Below are 22,147 nucleotides of genomic sequence, written 5' to 3'. Positions count from 1 at the left end.
CAGGCGTGAAGTGGTCACGTTGTGCTGGGCATGGTACACCCAAACAGCTTATGCATCCAGCTGCATCTGTTAAGCACCAGTGTGGTAACTTCATTTGCCATTATACTCAATGGGGAAAAAGCTAATCCCTCTTCCCTGCCTGGTGCTTCTTACTCCAACAACCTTTGGGCTCAAATCTAGCAACCTCAGATGTAATTACATACAAGGTAATCATTTAATCAGATGTCAAGCCAAGGAAGGGTCGGGTTGTTGATAATATGAGAGGTCATGTAATGTATCATATTACAGCTGTGGTTCAAACAAACCGTGCTCTTTACCAGTAGTCGCAGGAGGTAGGCACAGAAGATTCTAACTACTCAGGCAGAGGTGGGCAAGATGAGCTATGTAAGATCTCGCATTTTCTGGGCCTCTGCTGCTTTCAGGCATGCCTTCTTTTGCTTGTGAAACCTTTATTCCCTGTCTGGCTATGGTATTAGCATTAGAATAGAATGTGTATTTGGCTTAGATGGGAGGGACTTTGTGGGTGGGTTTTTTTTTTTTTTTTTGTTTTTGTTTTTTTTAGATTTTATTTATTTGGGGCGCCTGGGTGGCTCAGTGGGTTGGTTAAGGCCTCTGCCTTAGGCTCAGGTCATGATCCCACGGTCCTGGCTTTCTGCTTGGCGGGGAGCCTGCTTCCTCCTCTTTCTCTGCCTGCTTCTCTGCCTCCTTGTGATCTCTCTCAAATAAATAAATAAAATCTTTTTTTTTTTTTAATCTTTTTTTAAAAAAAAAATTTATTGGGCGCCTGGGTGGCTCAGTGGGTTAAGCCGCTGCCTTTGGCTCAGGTCATGATCTCAGGGTCCTGGGATCGAGTCCCGCATCGGGTTCTCTGCTCAGCGGGGAGTCTGCTTCCTCCTCTCTCTCTCTGCCTGCCTCTCTGCCTACTTGTGATCTCTCTCTGTCAAATAAATAAATAAAAAATCTTAAAAAAAATTTATTTATTTGAGAGAGGGAAAAAGTGTGCTTGTTGTGCATGGGTGTTCAGGGGTAGGGGCAGAGGGAGAGAGAGAGGGAGAGAGAATCTGGAGCAGACTCCATGCTGAGTGCCAAGCTGAAGCCCTGAAATCATGACCTGAGCTGAAACCAAGAGTCGATCGTTGAACTGACTGATCCAACCAGAAACCCTGATATTAGCTATTTTGGTGTGAAGTGGTTTTGATTTGCATTACCCTGATGATCAGTGATGTTGAACATGTTTTCGTGTTTCTGTTAGACATCTGTATGTCTTTTTTGGAAAAACATCTACTCAGATCCTCTGCCCATTTTTAAATTGGATTAATGTTTTTTTGATGTTGAGTTGTAGGAGTTCCTTATGTATCATTTGCAAATATCTTCTTCCATTCATTCTTCCAGCCTGTTTGTTTTGCTTATGGTGTCCTTTACGGAGTTGGCAGAGGACTTTCATCTTGCCTTTCCTATATGAATTTTTTGTGACTTGGCAGATTTGCTTATGGTCTATCCATTTCACTCATTCTGTTACTCATTTTGACTTAAGCTTAGCAGAGACTTAGCTCAGCAGAGAGCCTGCTTCCTCCTCCTCTCTCTCTGCCTGCCTACCTCTCTGCCTACTTGTGATCTCTGTCTGTCAAATAAATAAATAAAATCTTTAAAAAAAAAAATTCATTCCCCTTACCCCATAGCAAGTGTCAGAGTGATCATCTGAAGATGAACACATGAATAGCAAAGTGGGTGGGAAAGTCATTGGTTTTGATCAAATTTGTTGTGCTTAACATGATTTGAATTTTTTCCTGTTTTCTTAATCTTGGTAAAATACATACAAAATTTATTGTTTTAACCATTTTTAAGTGTAAAGTTTGGTGGTATTAAATATATTCATGATGTTATTCAACCATCACTACTATCCATCTCCATGACTCCTCATCTTGTAAAACTGAAATTGTACCCATTAAACAATAACTCCCCACCTCCCCCTTTTCAGTCCTTAACAACTACCATTGCACTTTCTGTCTCTATAATTTTGACTATTCATTTTTGGTTTTGTTTTTTTAAGATTTTATTTGATATACAGTGAGAGAGGGAACACCAGCAGGGTGAGTGGAAGAGGGAGAAGCAGGCTCCCTGCTCAGGGGTCCTTGATCCCTGTTCGCTGGGATCATGACCCCAGCTGAAGGCAGACACTTAATGACTGAGCCACCTAAGCATCTAGTTTTGACTATTCTTTTTTTTTTTTTTTTAAGTTTTTATTTATTTATTTGACAGACAGTTATCACAAGTAGGCAGAGAGGCAGGCAGAGACAGAGGGGGAATCAGGCTCCCCGCTGAGCAGAGAGCCAGATGCAGGGCTCAATCCCAGGACCCTGGGATCATGACCTGAGCTGAAGACAGGCTTAACCCACTGAGCCACCGAGGCGCCCCTAGTTTTGAATATTCTTTTTTTTTCTTTTAAGATTTTATTTGTTCATTTCACGGACAGAGATCACAAGTAAGCAGAGAGGCAGGCAGAGAGAGAGGAAAGGAAGCAGACTCCCCGCCGAGCAGAGAGCCCCATGCAGGGCTCGATCCCAGGACCCTGGGACCATGATCTGAGCCGAAGCCAGAAGCTTTAACCCACTGAGCTACCCAGGCACCCCTAGTTTTGACTATTCTTAAGTATCTCATATAAATGAAATCATATAGCACTTGTCTTTTTGTTGTAACTGACTTAATTTCACTTTCTAGAATCTCTTCAAGGTTTATCTGTGTTGTAGCGTCTTCCTTTTTTTTTTTTTTAAGAGAGGGAGAAAGGAAGTGGGAAAGAGAGAGAGAGAGAGGCAGGTAGGGGGAAGGGCAGATAATCTTAAGCAGGCTCTGTGCACAATGCAGAGCCCAGTGTGGGGCTTGATCTCACAATCCTGAGATTAAGACCTGAGCCAAAATCAAGTGTCGGACACTTAACCAACTGAGCACCCAGGTGCCCCAGCATCTTCCTTTTTAAGACTGAATTCCATTGTGTGTGTGTGTGTGTGTGTGTGTATACACCACATATTGCTTATCCATTCTTCTACCAATGGATATTTGGGTTTCTTCCGTATTTTAGCTATTGTGAATAATGCCATATGAACATATACAAATCTCTTCAAGACCCTGCTTTCAGTTCTTTTGTGTATATATCCAGAAGTAGAATTGCTGGATCATATAGTAATTCTGTTCTTAACTTTTTGAGGAATTGTGCTTGATGTAGTATTTGCCACAGTACTATTATACCATTTGACACATCCCCAACAGTGCACAAGGAATCCAATTTCAGCACACCCTTGCCAGCATTTGGTATATTCTCTCTCTCTCTTTTTTTTTTTTTTTTTTTTTTTTTGATAGTCGCTATCCTAATGGGTGTGAGGTAGGACAGGATTTAATTTTAACCTAGCTTGCTTTTCTGGCCTCAGGCCTGCAGGTTTGGCAAATGTGCATGTAAATCATTTGGCTTTGGGGAATTTGAGTGGTTTGGGCCAGGAGGAAGTCACGTATGTCTTATACCATGGGAGATCCTTAGGCTATTCTAGGCAGTGGAAGTCTGAATAGTAAGTATAACTTCTTGCATCTTAGAGGTCTGTGACCCAGTTGGCCAGGAGTTAAATATACCTGTATCTCTCTCTTCAGGTAAAGAATATCGAGGAGCACCGGCAGCGTAGTCTGGATTCTGTGCAGGAGCTGATGGAGAGCGGGCAGGCAGTGGGAGGCATGGTTACCACCACCACAGGTCAGCTCTCTCTTATTCCCCATCATGTGGTTAGGAAGAGAGGCGCATTTTCATACATACTCTCAAGATTAACATATGCTGGGGTAGGACCATTTTGTGTTAGGCTAGGTTGAAAGCAAGTGTCTATAGAATTCCCTAGACATCACACGTAGCCAGAGATATCACTCCTAGCTCTTACAGTACCTTTTTTGAGAGTGTCTTTTATCTCTTTCCCACCTCTTCCCAGATTGGAACCAGCCAGCTGAAGCACAACAAGCCCAGCAAGTCCAGCGGATCATTTCACGCTGTAGCTGCCGAATGTACTATATCAGTTACAGCCATGACATTGATCCTGAGCTGGCAACTCAGATTAAACCACCTGAGGTCCATGAGAACCAGGAAAAGGAAGATCTCCTAAAGAAACAGGAAGGTATTCAGGGCTTGAAAGACTTTTAGAAGGGGACTAGGATACTTGTGAAAGTAGTTGCTTCCTTCATGGTTCTGAGTCAGTAGTGTTATTAGAAGTCCCACTGTGCACTGGACATTACTTTGTTCTGCATTATGTAAGGTCTGCTGTAAGAGGCTGAAGTGTGCTCTTGGAGGGAACTGGGATGAATGGGAATTGTTTGATTCCAAAATAAGCAAACATATTTCTACCCATGAGCATCTCACTAAGCTGTTTCTATGGGGTTAACAGGAGAAGTTTCAAGTATGGGTTTAAAGATGGGGTAGGTATTTAGAGAGAACCTTGAGTTTCTTACTTAGCTGCTAATAATTACGTAGGGGCTGTGGATACCTTTACCCTTATTCATCATGAGCTGGAAATCTCCACCAACCCGGCTCAGTATGCCATGATCCTGGACATTGTCAACAACCTGCTGCTCCATGTAGAACCTAAGCGGAAGGTGAGCATGAGCCTTTATAGAATGCCAGTTAGCCTCATAGGAACCCATAGACCTTGTGCTTTATTTGGAGTCCAGTAAGAAAAGCCATGATTCAGACTGAAAAAGGGCCTTGTGATTGGTACATCCTCTGTTAATCAGTAGTAGCCGTTGAAATTTCACTTACCCAGGAAGGGCCTTGAGTGTTCCGGAGACTGTAGAGCTTGTTTACTTGATTGTTTTTCTTGGTCAGTTCTCTACTCAGTCACTTTGATACCTCTGAAATCAGTAACTAGTCCCCACTATCACCTCCATTCCTACCCTGTGGGACTGGCTTACTGTGAAATCTTTACTACTTCTGCATGGGCCTGCCCCTTACACTTGCTACTAACGCTGACAGATACAGGTAAGCTTTCTAGAAGAGATCCATATTCCTTGTCACTTTTTCTGTTTCACTTTACTGCAAGACAACTGTTAAGAAATCTTGTTCATTTCCTTTTCCACTGCTTCAGGAACATAGTGAGAAGAAGCAGCGGGTCAGGTTTCAGCTCGAGATCTCTAGCAATCCTGAGGAACAGCGCAGTAGCATACTACATTTGCAGGAGGCTGTGCGGCAGCATGTGGCCCAGATACGGCAGCTGGAAAAGCAGATATATTCTATCATGAAGGTAGTTACCGGGGCAGTCTGAGAGGGTGTTCGTCTAGGACAAGGGAGATCTCCTCTCAGTTTCTCCTGCCCTGGATCCCTAGTCTTTGCAGGATGACAGCAAGAATGAGAACCTGCTTGACCTGAACCAAAAGCTTCAGTTACAGCTAAACCAGGAGAAGGCCAGTCTACAGCTGGAAAGCGAAGAACTTAATATCCTCATCAGGTGCCACAGCATTCTTTCTCTGCCTCTTTCCGGTGCCCCAGCTAGGGTTGATCTCTCTTCCTTGCCCATGTTTTTTTTCTTTTTTTTAAAGGCTTTTATTTATTTATTTGAGAGACAGAAATCACAAGCAGGCAGAGAGGCAGGCAGAGAGAGGGGAGAAGCAGGCTCCCTGCCAAGCAGAGAGCCCAACACGTGGCTTGATCCCAGGACCCTGAAATCATGACCCGAGCCAAAGGCAGAGGCCTCAACCCACTGAGCCACCCAAGTGCCCCTTCCTTGCCCATGTTAATGATAGTCTTTGGGTCTCGTGCACATCATTGAAGGCTGATATAGATTTGGATACTTCCTGAATGAACCTGGCTGGACTTGGCCAAAAGACTGAGAATAAGAGACCCCCTCCTTTGACTCTTCATTAGAGTACCTCTTAGGAAAGAAGAAAACCAAATGGTTTGGAAAGATCACTTTTGTGGCCTTGCTATGTGCAGATGAACTGACAATAAAATGTCTTGAAGTTGATCAGTAAGGAGCACAATTGCAGATACAATCATAGGGGTTTATGAGTGGGCATAGGCTTTTTTTAAAAAGATTTTATTTATTTATTTATTTGTCAGAGAGAGAGTGAGTGTGCGCACAAGCAAGTAGAGTAGCAGGCAGACGCGGAGAGAGAAGCAGGCTCCCCGCCAAGCGAGGAACCCAATGTGGGACTCGATCGCAGGACCCTGGGATCATGACCTGAGTTGAAGGCAGTGGCTCAACCGACTGAGCCACCCAGACATCCCTGGGCAGAGAATAGTTTATTAGCTGCGGGGGATGCCTGGCTGGCTCAGTCAGTAGAGCATGCAACTCTTGATGTCGGGATCATGAGTTTAAGCCCCAGATTGGGTGTAGAGATTACTTAAAAAAACAAAAAAAAGCAGCAGCAGCTGTGGAACTTAAGGATGGGCTTTAGCTCCCAGGCTCCAGGTGTGAGGAGCAGTGAATCCAGTGGAAAAAATTTAGGGAGTACCTGTTCCAAAATAGGTCCATCTCTGGGTTTACCTCCTGCATCATTCTAGAGCATTCCACCCCACCCTAACCCAAATGCTGTTACCCTTATTGGCTCTGGCCCTCCTGTCCATCTGCAGGTGTTTTAAGGACTTCCAGTTGCAACAGGCCAATAAGATGGAATTGCGAAAGCAACAAGAAGATGTGAGTGTTGTCCGTCGCACTGAGTTCTACTTTGCTCAGGCACGATGGCGCTTGACAGAGGAAGACGGACAGCTAGGAATTGCTGAACTGGAGCTGCAGCGGTTCCTCTACAGCAAGGTATCGAGTATACAAAGGCAAACTGTGTTGAGAGGCATTGACCTGTCTCAGAACTCTTATAGAAAGAGACACAAAGAGGCTAATTATTATATGATTACTGATGATGTTACTGATGGTAGAGACATGAGCATAGTTCTCCTCAGACACAATTGTTTGTACTTTGAAATTACACAGATATAGATGAGCTTGATCAAATGCTTCTTTCACTGAATAAGAGTATCCCTAGAAATATGGCCCAGAGGGAAGTCATTTTCCAAGTCCAGCTTGGAATAGCATTGTTAAATCTATATGGACATTCAGCTCTCCAGCAATAAGTAACTAATGGCATGGAGGAGAGAACATGATTCATTATTCTACACCCTTTTCCCCCTGGGAGTTTGGAAATATGTAAGACCATTTTTAAAATATCACAGTGACTGGGAAGTGCTATTGGCACTTAGCGTCCTTGCCAACAGTGCCCTCGCCAGTAGTGCCCATGAGAAACACTGGATGAAAGGGTGAATTGATTGTATGAAATTGAAAGGGATGCCAAAGGTTGGGATTAGACACTTGGAGAACCTAAAAATAGGATATGTAGCCATTCTCTGGCAAGCTCCTGAGAAAGGCTAATTATAGTATATTGGGTCGGGGGGTGGTGGGAAATCTTTTTATAGGTGAATAAGTCTGATGACACAGCAGAACATCTTCTGGAGTTGGGCTGGTTCACTATGAACAACCTCCTCCCCAATGCGATCTATAAGGCAAGTCTTATTTCCCCATTCCTCCCCCATTCTCATGCTTCCTAACAAAGGGCATTTGTAAGATTTTATTTATTTGAAAGAGAGAGAGAAGAGGGGCAGAGGGAGAGGAAAAGAGAGAATCCCATACAGACTTTGTGCTCAGTGCAGAGCCCGACACAGGGCTAGATCTCATGACCCTGAGATCATGACCTGAGTGTAAATCAAGAGTCAGATGCTTAACTGAGCCACCCAGGTGCTCCCTAACACAGGGTATGTGTAAGGGCCCTTTCACATAAATCCAGGGTGGGAGGTAGTGTGGTGATCTGAGAGGTTGAAAGCTTGCCCAGCTTAGCAAGACCATTGCTTTTTCTCGTAGTTTGAACAGACTTGTGGATTGATTTGTTACTCATTATCCTGTAGGTAGTCCTGCGGCCCCAGAGCTCCTGCCAGTCTGGGCGACAGCTGGCCCTTCGCCTCTTCAGCAAAGTCCGGCCCCCTGTTGGGGGTATTTCTGTTAAGGAACATTTTGAGGTTAGTATACAGTCCTTTGGGGATACAGAAACAAAGGGCACTCAAAAGCTATCTGTGTGTTACTGTGCTACATTAGGGGTAGGTAAAACTGAGGGATGATGTCTGAGCTTAATTGCTTCTTCAGCCTTTTTCCTCTTTAGGTAAATGTGGTGCCTCTCACCATCCAGCTGACACACCAGTTCTTCCATAGAATAATGGGCTTTTTCTTTCCTGGCCGAAGTGTGGAAGATGATGAGGTTGGAGATGAAGAAGATAAGTCCAAACTGGTGACTACTGGTGAGAACTTTTATGGTGGAGCTCCAGAAGACTGGGGTAGTGGCCCCAGAGATAGCTAAAGCTTCAGAAAGAGGATAGCAGCTGGTTTGCTTGCTGTCTCGTAGGGATACCAGTGGTGAAGCCTCGGCAGCTGATTGCAACAGATGATGCAGCACCACTGGGCACTGGGAAGGGTGTGGCACAAGGCTTAAATCGGAGTTCTGGCGTCAGGAGGTCATTTCGGAAAGTACCTGAGGTACCACACATGCCCCTAATGATGGAGAGATGGGAAAGTCCTGGGGTTCTCTGTTTGGCCCCACTAGGGATTTCTTCATTCTTTTCCAGGGATGAAAGGAGATGGAGATGTTTGGGGTCCTAAGTTTCTTCCGATGGTTTCAGGGACTCACATTCCTTTCCTGCCTTTCCTAGCACCCTGTGGATGATATTGACAAGATGAAAGAGCGAGCTGCCATGAACAACTCGTTCATCTACATAAAGATTCCACAGGTTCCTCTGTGCGTCAGCTACAAGGTCTGCTTCTCCCCAGTACTTTCTAGAACAGGGTGGGAATGGAACCAGATAAGATCAGAGAGTAAAGTTAGGCACCACCGTCTAGTTTGTGAAGCTGGTCTGTGGGAGTCAGTACCATTACAGGATGAGGTAAAGGGAAATCAGTAGCTAAACTGCTGCTGTAGGAAAGCATTGGGCTCGGATTCAGGTATGGCTTGAATTAAAAATGGCAGCTGATATGTCTTTTGATTCTTCTTTTCTCTGTCCCCTCCCTCACCTTCTCTTGCAGGGTGAGAAGAACAGTGTGGATTGGGGTGACCTTAACCTGGTGCTGCCCTGTCTGGAATACCACAACAACACCTGGACATGGCTCGACTTTGCCATGGCTGTCAAGCGGGACAGCCGCAAAGCCCTGGTTGCCCAGGTATGCCGGCAGAGTTTGTGGAGGTTTGGTTAGCAGGAGCTGGCAAACAGATCCTGTGCTCAAGTGCATTTCATTGTAGGATATATGTAGGACAAGCAGCCTTTGGGGATGGGCAGCTGAATGAAGTGAGCAACTTCTATCCCTACCCACTCTGTGACTTTGGTCAGATGATTAAATTAGATGGTTACTGAGTATTTTGTATATCTTAACAGTTGATTTTTAGGAAACTGAGGGCTGACACAACTTGAGGTTCAGAGTGGGTTCTAATTAGACTGTAAGCTTCTTAAAAGCAGAGATTATTTTATAATTTGAATTGCCCCGCTGTGCCTTCATGTAAGCTTAATAAATCTTTATTGACTTGTTCACATTGATTTATTCTGCTTGTACCGCTAATATTTACCTTCCCTTTTACTCCTCTCTAACCTATCAGGTAATCAAAGAGAAGCTAAGGCTGAAGCCTGCAACAGGGTCTGAGGTCCGGGGAAAGCTAGAAACTAAATCAGACCTCAACATGCAACAGCAGGAAGAGGAGGAGAAAGCCCGGCTCCTCATCGGTTTAAGTGTGGGCAACAAGAACCCTGGCAAGAAGTCCATCTTTGGGAGGCGCAAGTGATCCAGCATCCACGAGTGGCTGCAGTACAGGATCTGACTCTGGCTTGGGCCCCAGGGACTTGTGGGGTGGGAGGTGCTTCCCTTTACCCATCAGGATTTGTGGGAGGTCAGGAGCCCACAGGGTACTGTGGAGAGAGGCACTGCTATTTTAGCAGCTGGCCTTTTCCCTGCAGAATACAGTGGATAATAACGCTGAGTTCTACCTCACACTGATCAGCAAGCCAAGGGCCAGAGAGGCATCAAGAGAGTATGACCCAGGGAATGGGCCCAGGACTAGGATCTGGTTCCATTGGGGCCAACTGAAAGGGTGGGAGGGACAGTTCTGATCAAGTGTGATAAATTTTTATAGACCTATATATAAATATATACATATATATTTCTAAGTGTAATTGCTCTCCCTCTGTGTTAGAAAGTTGAGGGGAGGAGTCGATCTCCTGTTCCTCATTCCACTGCCTTGTATGAGAGGTATTAGGGTTCTGGGGGGAGATCAGCCCCTTCTCAATCTGTGCCAAGTTCACTTGGGAAGATGGCAATAGATGCCAGGGCTGGCCATGTGTCCCCTTGGGGTATACCCTGGAGAATGGTAAGAAAACAACTTAAAGAGAAAAAAATATATATTTTAAATTTGTTTTTTTTTCTTTTTGGTGTGTTAAATGCATGGGTTTCAACCTGTGTCTCTTCCTCCCCATCAACCTAAGACATATCCTCTAGCTACCACTTTAATGGGGATGACCTCTTCTCTCCTCTGTGAGACTGTATCACAGATATGTCCCAGCTCTGCTTTGACACTGGCCTTCTAATAGGTCTCTACACATTTTAGTGCTGGCTCAGCCTATTCATAACTGGGGTTGGGGGGGGGATAGAATTTGGGGATAAGAGGGGTTTGGCTGCATCAACTTGCATCTCCAGTCATGAATAGCAGAGAAGAGGCGGGGCTCATGTGTAATGTAGCATCAGGGGCAGGGGTTGCTTATGTAACTAGGACAGCAGATTTAGCAGGAGGAGAGGAGGCAGAGGCTTTGGATGGGAACAGTGAGCTGTCGGCAGGGGCAACATGCCCCGGTGGCTACTTCTCATAAGGTAGGCTGTGGGGCTCTGGTAGCCTGTTTAGGGGGAGGTAAAGGGGGCATGGGCTTAAGGCCTGGGAACTGAGGAGAATGTTAATGATGCCCACTGTGGAGGGGGACTAGCAGGCTAGTCAGCCACAGGCTGAATCTCTTGATGCCTCAAGAGGAAAAATATCCAAATACTAGTTTCTTAGAGGATTTAAATCATGTCCAGGAAATTTAGGCCTTGGCCCAAAGCAATGGTAATGGCAATGACAATTTTGCCTGGTGCTCAAAAATGGATCCCTAAGGTTGTGATTTGAGGGTATGTCTTCTAAGATGGGAAGAACTTGTAATGCCTCAAGGGCAGAGGTTTAGAGTGGCTCCCTTGGTTCTCAGCAGGGTGACAGCATCCGGGGTCCCTGGGTCCGAGGCTGGAAGAGCCTCTGGTCAGGTGTGGGGACTACCAGGTCAGGTGTGGAAGAGCTGTGGGGACTACGGGGGCATCAATACCTACACCAGGAGTCCTTGGAACCGGCCCGGTTGCTAACAGAGAAGCCTCTGTCTGAGTGGCCAGTACCTCAGTTCGTCAACCTTTTTCTGCCGGAATTTCCCATTAGGCCCCTCAGGGGGCATCACCAGCTGAAGGTAGGTCAGTCCCTGGAAGGGGTTTCAGTCTTGGGGAGACATCTAAGAATGGCCAGAGTTTCAACTGTGCTATTCTCCATTTCTCTGTACAGATTTTAGGCCTTGTGGCTAAAGGCTCCTTCGGAACAGTCCTCAAGGTGCTAGACTGTGGCCAGAAAGCAGTATTTGCAGTGAAGGTAGGGACCTAGATACTCTTCCACATCATTCTCTAGTCCCTGCCTCCAATCTTGGTTTCAGAAAGGTTTGGTAGGCATAAACAACCTGTTGGAGTCACCACTCCTCTCCTTTTATAGGTGGTGCCTAAGGTAAAGGTCCTACAGAGGGACATCCTGAGGCAGTGCAAAGAGGAGGTTAGTATCCAGGTATGCACAGAGCCCAGGAATGGATCCTAGGAAGAAGTAAACCACAGGTGGACAAAGTACCTTTCCTGTCCCAACTGTCCTGCTCTTCCTGGTTCTGCCCACTCCCTCTGCTTCAACCAAAGTAGATCCTGGGAAAAGTAGTTATCAGCAATTAATTCTAGACCCTTCCATGGAAATCTCTCCAGCATGTCATAATGTGTTCCTCAGTATCATGCTGGTTTTGGAATTACCAGGCAGGAAACTTAGTTCACCTGAACTGAGAGGTGGGGCAGCAGCTCCTTTTCTGCAGAACTAGATAAATCCTGACTTCTTGGCTGCCTTGATTCTCAGTGACATTTTACCTCCCTAACTTCCTGTTTTCTTCATTCCTAGCGACAGATCAACCATCCTTTTGTACACTGTTTGGGGGACAGCTGGCAGGGAAAACGGCACCTCTTCATTAGTGAGTGATGGGCCTCTCATTCCCAAGAACCCTTTTATTGTACTCCCCACCTGAGAGTACCTATTCCTTTGGCCTGTCCTCCCTTTGCTCTGTTTCCCTTCTCAGAGCACTTTTCTCTCCCAAGAGAGGGAACAACGGGTGGCATCCGTTTGGGCAAGAGGCCTAAAATGCCTTGAGCCCATGAACAGTAACCCCAAACATTGCCTAGACTTCTGGTACTTTGCAGTGTGCAGCTACTGCAGTACAGATCTGTACTCCCTGTGGTCCTCTGTTGGCTGCTTTGCTGAGGCTTCCATCCGCCTCTTTGCTGCTGAACTGGTTCTGGTGCTGTGTAAGTGAAACAAGAATGGTAATGGAAATGAGGGAAGAATTGAGAGGGAGGGACAGAGAAGAGATCTGATATTAACTCTGGAGGTCAAAGAACAGGGATAGGAATGGGATGGGAACTACAGGAGAGCTTTACCACACCCCAAACTTGCTGTCATCTGCAGGCTATCTCCATGATTTGGGCATCATCCATCGGGATGTGAAGGTAGAGTTAAGTGCTTTTTTCTTTGTCTGAAGTGGGGCCTCAGAAGTTCCAGCAGATCTAAGAAGGCAGCGGGGGAGGGAGCTGAGAAGAGCTGACCTTGGGGCCTTCAGGAGTGCTAAGGATTTGGGCAAGGGCCATCAATGTATAGGCCTGAATACTGAATAGGGCCTTTTTCTCAGCTGGGACATATACGTGTTGGAAGAGGGTTGAAAGGAAGAGGATGAAAAAAAAAAAAAAAGAAAAAGGAAGAGGATGACTAATAACTTCTCATCTGTGATTTTTCAGATGGAGAATATCCTTCTGGATGAACGAGGTAAGTCCTTTTCTTTTCCTAGCCCCAGATTGAGAGGACCCTCAGTTTGGGAATAAGTCGTGGCTGATGAGGGGAGGACCAGAGTGGTGCTGTTGCCTTATCTTTCATAGGCCATCTGAAACTGACAGACTTTGGTCTGTCCCGCCGCCTGCCCCAGGGAACCCGAGCCTATACTATCTGTGGCACTCTTCAGTACATGGGTGAGAGAGGGGCTAAAGCCGGTGGGGTAAGCGTTGGCAGAAGTCTAGCTGATTGATGTCAATGACAACTGTCTTTCAAATCTAGCCCCAGAGGTCCTGAGTGGAGGGCCTTACAACCACGCTGCTGATTGGTGGTCCCTCGGTGTCTTGCTTTTCTCTCTGGCAACTGGGAAGGTGAGAGAATGGTAGGGATTTTGAGCAAAGAGAGGAGCTTTGCCCTGTAATGGGAAAAAGACCTTAGGAAATCTTGCCTCACTCCTTACCAACCAGTGATACTGTGCCCCCCGCCCCACCCTGCCCAACTCAGTTCCCAGTGGCTGCAGAGAGAGATCATGTGGCCATGCTGGCAAGTGTGACCCACTATGGTTCTGAGATCCCAGCTTCTCTTAACCAGGGGCTCTCACTCCTGCTCCATGAGGTAAGGGTGAACACTATTTTCCTTCTATCCCTATCACTGAAGTGATACTTTCCCTTTCCTCTAATAATCTGGCCAGGGTGGGCATGTGCTCCAACTTGATCAAAGTATCACCTCACCACTCACCTTCTAACCTGCACTTTAAATTCCAGTTCTGAGTTTTTCATCCTTCATCTATCCTCCCCATCCATAACAGGTCACTTCTGTGAGAGAGAGCCAGTGCTACTCTCTTACCAATACAGTGCCTTTCTTCCTACCTTTGCCCGGAAATCAGCCTGTTTCTGTCTCTTTCAAATATTCTTTAGGATTCTTCTTCCTGCCCTCCACAGCTTGATGAACTTCTCCTTTTCCAGCTTTTCTGTTTAGCCCCCTTCCCATCCCAGTTCCTCACCCTTCATGCTCTATTTGCCTTCAGCTCTTATGCCAGAATCCCCTCCAGCGTCTGCGTTACTTGCATCACTTCCAGGTCCACCCTTTCTTTCGGGGTGTGGCCTTTGACCCAGAGCTCCTACAGAAGCAGCCAGTGAACTTTGTCATGAAGGCGCAAGCTACTCAGCCCAGTCCATCGGAGTCCATGATTTTCAAGGATTTTGACTGTAACCTGGAGTCCTACCTGGTCCATCCCAGCCTTGCTTGAGCCCCTCTACTGTAGATTTGAGCCTATCTGGGAACCTGAGGGTTTCTTCCACTGCCATATCATTATGACCACTTTGATGATCTGGTTTGTTTTCAATCTGTAGCCTCTTACCATTCTGTTATACTTGTTGGACCAGAGTTCAAATTTTGAGCATGCTGCTATTGGCAGCCACAATTCCTGACCCCTCCCACCCTCTAATACAACCCACCTCTCAATTCAACATCTCGTATCAGAGTGTCGACCTTTTCCTTTGCTTCATTTCTTCAATGCTCATACCCTGAAGCTTTCAGCCAGAGGCTTATTCTACTTTTCCTGTTCCTTCCCTCTGCCATATTTCCTTTCATTATTTATTAGAGAGGGGAGGGGCACAAGGAGACAGAATCTTTTTTTTTTTTTTAAGATTTTATTTATGTATTTGACAGAGAGAGAAATCAGAAGTAGGCAGAGAGATGGGGGAAGCAGGCTCCCTGCTAAGCAGGGAGCCTGATGTAGGGCTCTATCCCAGAACCCTGAGATCATGACCTGAGCTAAAGGCAGAGGCTTAATCCACTGAACCACCCAGGCACCCCAAGGAGACAGAATCTTAAGCAGGCTCCATGCCCAGCACAGAGCCTGACATGGGGCTCAGTCTCTCGACCCTGAATTCATGATCTGAGCTAAAATAAGGAATTGGATGCTTAACCAACCAAGCCACTCAGGCACCCCTGCCATATTTCCTTTCTTGAGCAATATTAACACTTCATAGGGACCTTAAGGTGCTATTTATAGACTTGTTGGAAGCAGTATGAATGTTTTTCAAAGGTCTCATAAGCTGGCATTTAAAAAAAAATATTTATTTGACAGACATCACAAGTAGGCAGAGGCAGGCCTGAGGGGTAGGCAGGCTCCCCGCTGAGCAGAGAGCCCGATGTGGGGCTCCATCCCAGAACCCTAGGATGGCAACCTGAGCCAAAGGCAGACGCTTTAACCCACTGAGCCACCCAGGTGCCCCATAAGCTGGCATTTTAACCCCTAAATATGCAGTTAAAACATAAAACCTGGGGGCTCAAAGCCTGTCTGTAACAAATCTAATTTTTAAAAATTTCAAAAGTGAATTTAATAGCCTAATGTAAGGAATAGGAACTGAAACAAATGTGGGTTAAATGTCTTCTAGGGCTGATTGGGATAGCTATTGAATTTTTTTTTCCAAGACAAAACCTCTTCAAAAGACAAGATTCTTAAACTGATCATTTTCCTAGATAACCTAGGATTCACATTCTGATGGACAAACCAAGGGATTAACAGGCATGACGTCAACCTTCAGATTTAAGGTTAGATGTATTTCGAGAACCTTTTCCTAAAGGAAAAGGTAAATCATCTGGACCTTAAATTTGTATGTATTTCTGGCGTTTACTGACTTCTTTTCATTTTTCTTAAACTTCTCAAAACCATTAAAATTTTTTTTATTTATGTATATAAGTAATCTCTACACCCAATGGGGGGTTCAAACTTCCAACCCTGAGATCACAAGTCGCACGCTCTTCTGACTGATGCAGCCAGGAGGCCTTCAAAGTCTTCATTTTCATTATTCTTCAGTTATATCTGATCTCTCTTTACAGACCGAAAAGAGTCTGGAACACCCTGTATACATGTGTTTATTAATTCTGTTCCTTGGATTAAGCCAGATTTTCCCTGTACAAAGCTGGCATTTTATGGCCTCTGCAAAATTGCTTTCTCTGGATTGTACTTTAGCAATCCAGGAAAATCCCTATGAAATTTAACTGCTGTGGATATACTATAAAGGTTGTTCATTATAATTCATAATGTTCAATTTAAGTATGCATGGGAGAAATTTCCTCTGGACCCAACTGTGCTTTTCCTAAATTGCTATTTGGTTTTACCTTAAAGACACTAAATATTCAATAGACTGTATTTTTCTCTTCATATCACTGCTAGGCCACTTAAAGCCTAATTTGTAGTCTACTTCCAGCAAGTGTTTAGGACTTCATGTTGTATATTTTGTGTGCTAGCCACATTCTTGGTTCCATCTTTGCTACCTTTATTTTCTTTTTTTCTGTTTCTAAATGAATAATAAAATGTAACATTAATCCTTTTATCTCATTTGTTTCTCTTTAGATACTATTTTAGCTTTCTTACATTTTTTTTGTAAAAGTTGTAGTGACCACAACTGCATATTGGATAAAAACCCTGAACACTAGAAATAGGAATTAATGGTTTCTGAACTCGTTAAGAGTATTAGACTTGTGCTTAGATCCACCAATAACTATCTCAGAGTCTTTAAACAGTTTTGAACTTCTCTGGATCTTAGTTTCCTATATATAAAATGAGGAGGTTATAATCACTGGTTCTTGATTGAAGGGGATTGGGCTTCAGAGTTCTGTGATGCTTTTTCAAAGGGAAGTTGTAGATGATTTTATGATGCTTTGTGTCTGGTCCAGTGTTAATGTTCAGGTCACCTACCATTATATAGCCTCTCTGGTCACAACCAGCATATTGGGTGAAGGTCTTTTGGACATGGTTGACATGTCTCTAGGGTCCCTTTCTTAGGTAATATTAGGTAGCTTTGGGACCATAATTATATAAGTGTAATTTGAATCATTTATCAAATGTGGACATTTTTAATCAGTGGATCATTGTAGTAATGATTATCAATGTAGAGTGGAGGGGGTGACAGAAAATCGAAGTTTCAGAAAGTATAATTTGAAAAAGCACTGTCTTCACCCCCCAGTTTTGATATGCTTATCTCTGGAAGGCATTCTTTCCTGCTATCCTCCACCCCCATTTAAAATCACTGGCCTATAAATATAATAGGTTGTACTTATCCACATGAAATCCACTTAAAAATACTTTCATATACCACCTGATATCACCTCTTAACTCTGTTTTTTCATTATCTAGAGGAAGTCAGATATAGCTATCAATATGGATATTTTATGCTGTACTCCCTTCTGTCTTTTCTAAATATGTAAGATTCATCTTAACACCAATCCGTATAGTCTTCTAGAAAAGTGTTTATAATTCTACTCATTGTTTCTTACCTCTGAATTTCTTTACCTTGTATCGATCTGTTCATTTATTCGTTAATTTAACAAACTGGTAATCACAATTCCTTAGTTACTTATTTAAATAGAGTCTTCAGTGTAAAAATCTTGTCAAAGCTTTTTCAAAATAAAATCATATTCACTGCATTATTAATCCCCCTTACAAGCTGAATTGTGTCTCCACTGCAGTCTGCCTTCCTGCATTCATACGTTGAAGTCCTAACCCCCCGCCCCCCGTACTTCAGAATGTGACTGTATTTGTAGATAGTCTTTAACGATGTAATTAAGTTAAAATGAGGTCATGGGTTGGCCTTAATCCAATGAGTGGTGTCCTTAAAAAGAAGAAATTAGGACACAGACACACACACACACACACACACACACAGAAGGAAGACGGAGCGAAGATACAGGGAGACAACAGCTATCTGCAACAAGCCAATGGGAATGCCTCAGAAGAAACCAGCTCTGTTGACACCTTGATCTCACACTTACAGCCCCCAGAATTGTGAGAAAATAAATTTCTGTTGTTTGTGCCACCCAGTCTGTGGTATTTTGTTATAGCAACCCTAGTACACTGATACAACCACTATGATGAGTTCTAATAGATTAATCAGGAATGATTATTTGCAAAAAAGCATGCTACCTTACTCCCTATAGTTTGGTTTTGCTTATATTCTGAGAACATACCATTTTCCCATGAATTTTGCTGGTTTATGGAGCTCCACTGATTAGCAGCTGTCACACTGCCTCCTTTGCTCAGTACTCCCATCATACACATACACACATCAGTCATTGTAGCAGGGCTACTAATTCCACAGTTTCATCCTTGAGTTCACTTAGAACTGCCAGGTACATACTTCTCAGAGTTGCTGATTTGGGTTATGTATTTGGATTTTTACAAAATAAGTAATGTCTAATCCTAAAATTAAAAGCTACAAGTGTTGGGATGCCTGGCTGTTTCAGTTGGTAGACCAGGTGACTCTTGATCTTGGGATTGTAAATTTGCCCCACGTTAAGCATAGAGATTACTTAAAAAATAAAACAGGTGTTTTTAAATATTTGGACCCCAACTTCATATCATATACAAAACTTAATACCAGATACATTTAGGATTTAAATGTAATTGTCAAAACATTAAAAATTTTAGAACATTTGGGAGATTAGATCTACAATCAAGGAATGGAGGAGATACCTAAACCAAGACAGAAAATGAAAGCACTATAAAAGAAAAACATTTACATAAAAATGTGAAGAATGAATGACTCCATCAAGATACTTTTAAAGGAAAGATAAACAACTTGACTGCATAAAAGTCTTCTATGGTAATGCCTGGGTGGCTCAGTCAGTTAAACGTTAGCCTTTGGCTCAGGTCATGATGCCAAGGGTCCTGGGATCCAGTCCACATCGGGCTCCTAGCTCAGTGGAGAGCCTGCTTCTTCCTCTGCCTGCTGCTCTCCTTGCTTGTGTGTGCTCTCTCTCTCTCTCACTTGTGTTCTCTCTGATAATAAAATCTGGGGTGCCTGGGTGGGTCAGTCATTAAGCATCTGCCTTAGGCTCAGGTCATGATCCCAGGGTCCTGGGATCGCCCTGCATCAGGCTCCCTGCTCAACCGGGAGCCTACTTCTCCCTCTCCAGCTCCCCTGTGCTTGTGCTCCCTCTCTTGCTATCTCTCTGTCATAAATAAAATCTTTTTTAAAAAAGATTTTTATTTACTTATTTGACAGAGATCACAAGTAGGCAGAGAGGCACGCCGAGGTGGGGGGGGGAGTTAGGGGGTTGGAAGAAGGCTCCCTGCTGAGCAGAGTGCCGGATGTGGGGCTCCATCCCAGAACCCTGGGATCATGACCTGGGCCAAAGGCAGAGGCTTTAACCCACTGAACCACCCAGGTGCCCCAATAAAATCTAAATAAATAAATAAAACCTTAAAAATAAAAGTCTTTTATGTAGGGCCAAAGATACCATTAATAAAAGTCAATGGACAAAAACAGTTTTAAAAAGCTTGTAATGAGTTAAGGTCTATCACACGAAACTCTGACAAATTAGAACAGAGGAAAAAAACCAATTTTTTAAAAAAGGGCAAGGAATACAAAGTGATAAATAAGTTAGTTACATCTATATCAGTTAACAGAAGGCTGTTTATACAGGGTGCACCTAGTTGGCTCAGTTGGTAGAGCATGCCACTCTTGATGTTGGGGCTGTGAGTCAAAGCCTCACAATGGGAGCAGAGTTCACTTTAAAAAAAAAAAAAAAAAAAAAAAGGCAGCTCCATACAAGATATTGAGTGGAGAAGAAAAAAATGCATAAGTGTAAGAAGTGATGCTGTTTTTGTAAAGAACTCAGTGCCTTCTTCTCCTCCATGTGTGTGGTCAGAGAACATGAAAAAAATGGAAGAAAGGAGTAAGTACAAATGGAGTTAAAAAAAAAAAAGACACTAGTCCCTCAATCCCAGAGACACCCTTCTACATATTAATTTGGGGGAGGAAAATGTATGTGTAAACAGACATACGGAATCTGTATGAGTATGCATATATATATTTTTATTTTATTTTTTTTTATTTTTTTTTTAAAGATTTTATTTATTTATTTGACAGAGAGAAATCACAAGTAGATGGAGAGGCAGGCAGAGAGAGAGAGAGAGAGAGGGTAGCAGGCTCCCTTCTGAGCAGAGAGCCCGATGTGGGACTTGATCCCAGGACCCTGAGATCATGACCTGAGCCGAAGGCAGCGGCTTAACCCACTGAGCCACCCAGGCGCCCCGAGTATGCATATATATATTTTTAAAGATGTTATTTATTTGACAGAGATCACAAGTAGAGAGAGGAAGGAGTAGGCTCCCTGCCTAGCAGAGAGCCCGACGCAGGACTCGCGCCCCACCTGCATATGTTTTTTACAAAGGTATACACACTATTGATTACCTCAGACAGGTAGAATGGGGGGAGGCTTTGCCTTTAATACATCTTTGCATTGCATTGTTTCACTTGCTATAACAGGCATCTATTATAATTTGAAAAACATCAAATTTTAAAAATTATGCAAAACACCACCAATAAACATTCTGTTTATGTTACCTATTTATAAACAGTATTTTCCCACTCATCTACCCTTCCATATTTCTCCTGATTTGCTGCTGGAAGCACTATAACCTTTTGGCTACTCACCTAGCATCTGACAAACTGCAACAAGAACTAAGCATTCCAATTCACACATTTCTATGATACAAGCTTTTATCAGTAGCACTTAGTTATTTTTCTTTTTTCTGCCACTTCCCACTCTTGTTTTATTTGCTGAATCTTTTTGATTGACCAGAAGTACATACACCTTGGGATACCCTCTGCTGAGCCTTGGGAAACCCCACGCTCATGCTTGTGCTCTTAGGTGGTCTTTCTTCCCAGTTTCCCATTCAAGCAACTGTTCTCCATAGTGCCTGCAGGCTAGAACTGTTACGTTTCAAGAGCAGTGCTGTCCCATAGAAGTATAGTGTAAGCCCCATAAGTCATTTTAAATTTGCTAGTAGCCACATTACAAAGGTAAAAAGAAACAGGTGAAATTAATTTTAATGTATTTTACTTAACCTAATATACCTAAAATACAATTTCAACATGTAATCAATATTTTAAAAATATTTTATATTCTCTTTTCCATACAAAGTCTTCGAAACCCAGCTTGTGTTTTACACCTATAATATATCTCAGTTGGGATTAGCCACAGCTGAAGTGCTCAGTAATTCCATGTGGCTAGTGGCTATGCTATTAGACCCCAGGGTTGAACAGGAGCTCATCATCTGAAAGCCCTATATAGTTCATGACAAATTTCTAATTCCTCCTCTTTGGCTGATTTCCTTTTCCAAATTCATTAACACCTCAGAGTATAAATAAGGTACAGTGAGTGTTGCAATGAACACACTTTATCATGAACTCAATACTTAGCATTAAGCTGTTTCCAAAAATCAGGTCCACCTTCAACAGCTAGACTTCCCATGGAGGTGATTCAGGCCCACAGGAGAATACAGTCCTGTCGTTAGGTGGTGGTGTGGGTTGAAATCTCGACTCTGTCATTTACTACCGGGGCCAATTTCATTAGGACTCAGTTTCTCGTCTGCAAAAGGGTGATATTTACATCACCTACTCACAGGTCCTTAGGAGGATTAGAGGAGTTAATATAGATAAAGCATCTGGAACAGTGCCAGGTACAGAATAAATGTTCAATACTGGTTAGCTGTTGTTCCCGTAAACTTGTAGCAGGCTATGTGTAAGTCCCAGGAAAACACGAGAAATTCTGAAGAGGCTAAATTCCAGCTCAGGCCACCCCAGACGTAGGGCCCACGCGCTCGGACGCACCAGTCCTGGTTACAGAAGGCTCCACTCCCCTCTCCCTTCCTCGGTCCCCGGCCCGCACTTCCCCGTCAAGGCTGAGGCGCCACGTAACTAAGGCAAACCTGGGGAGACACCTGTGGCCGGCGACCGAGACACTTCAGACAGGGTGTGAGGAGGGTCCACTGGAAGTGGGAGGGACAGACTCTTTGACTCTCCAGCTATCTGGATACCCGCCCCGAGGTGAGACCACAAAACGGGCCTCGGGCCCCGGGGACTTCCAAACCTCCAACCCCCTCCTGCGCAGGTGGTGAAGACTCCCGTCCTTAAAGACTGCGCGCTGGGGGGCGCCTGAGTGGCTCAGTGGGTTAAAGCCT

At 44.0% G+C, this 22,147-nt stretch overlaps 2 protein-coding genes across 5 annotated transcripts in view; both read left to right on the top strand.

The window, feature by feature from the left end:
* The window catches only part of BLTP2 (bridge-like lipid transfer protein family member 2), a 32,628-nt gene extending 22,176 nt beyond the window's left edge, over positions 1–10,452 (top strand). For 3 of the 4 annotated variants that reach the window (XM_059380064.1, XM_059380066.1, XM_059380068.1), the window contains 13 exons: positions 3,637–3,736; positions 3,963–4,145; positions 4,499–4,620; positions 5,109–5,264; positions 5,347–5,468; positions 6,593–6,773; positions 7,427–7,513; positions 7,913–8,023; positions 8,164–8,299; positions 8,404–8,534; positions 8,708–8,809; positions 9,078–9,212; positions 9,643–10,452. In XM_059380064.1, the coding sequence (XP_059236047.1) occupies positions 3,637–3,736; positions 3,963–4,145; positions 4,499–4,620; positions 5,109–5,264; positions 5,347–5,468; positions 6,593–6,773; positions 7,427–7,513; positions 7,913–8,023; positions 8,164–8,299; positions 8,404–8,534; positions 8,708–8,809; positions 9,078–9,212; positions 9,643–9,825 (1,749 nt within the window). In that variant the 3' untranslated portion in view covers positions 9,826–10,452. Of the gene's footprint in view, positions 1–3,636; positions 3,737–3,962; positions 4,146–4,498; positions 4,621–5,108; positions 5,265–5,346; positions 5,469–6,592; positions 6,774–7,426; positions 7,514–7,912; positions 8,024–8,147; positions 8,300–8,403; positions 8,535–8,707; positions 8,810–9,077; positions 9,213–9,642 lie in introns of those variants that run through there. The other variant, XM_059380067.1, reaches the window with a different exon arrangement.
* Positions 10,453–11,097: 645 nt separating this feature from the next.
* On the top strand, positions 11,098–17,996 carry RSKR (ribosomal protein S6 kinase related). The gene is made up of 12 exons (XM_059378570.1): positions 11,098–11,133; positions 11,249–11,518; positions 11,611–11,694; positions 11,812–11,880; positions 12,253–12,322; positions 12,549–12,653; positions 12,814–12,854; positions 13,140–13,167; positions 13,278–13,367; positions 13,453–13,541; positions 13,675–13,785; positions 14,198–17,996. Exons 1-12 carry the CDS (start codon positions 11,098–11,100, stop codon positions 14,417–14,419), a joined length of 1,215 nt encoding a protein of 404 aa, XP_059234553.1. The 3' UTR covers positions 14,420–17,996.
* The last annotated feature ends 4,151 nt before the right edge of the window (positions 17,997–22,147 follow it).

This window comes from Mustela nigripes, chromosome 16 (genome assembly GCF_022355385.1).
Source record: "Mustela nigripes isolate SB6536 chromosome 16, MUSNIG.SB6536, whole genome shotgun sequence".
Taxonomy (NCBI): domain Eukaryota; kingdom Metazoa; phylum Chordata; class Mammalia; order Carnivora; family Mustelidae; genus Mustela; species Mustela nigripes.
Note: the sequence above shows the minus strand (reverse complement) of the source record. Positions and strands in the feature narration are given on the sequence as shown.

What these genes read in the sequence shown, in the direction of transcription:
- RSKR (XM_059378570.1), top strand. Translation starts at nt 11,098, where the DNA reads ATGTCCAGGAAATTTAGGCCTTGGCCCAAAGCAATG. An exon ending in AAGAGGAGGTTAGTATCCAG is followed by an intron (nt 11,881 to 12,252) that starts GTATGCACAGAG and finishes CTTCATTCCTAG; the next exon opens with CGACAGATCAACCATCCTTT. An exon ending in TATCCTTCTGGATGAACGAG is followed by an intron (nt 13,168 to 13,277) that starts GTAAGTCCTTTT and finishes TATCTTTCATAG; the next exon opens with GCCATCTGAAACTGACAGAC.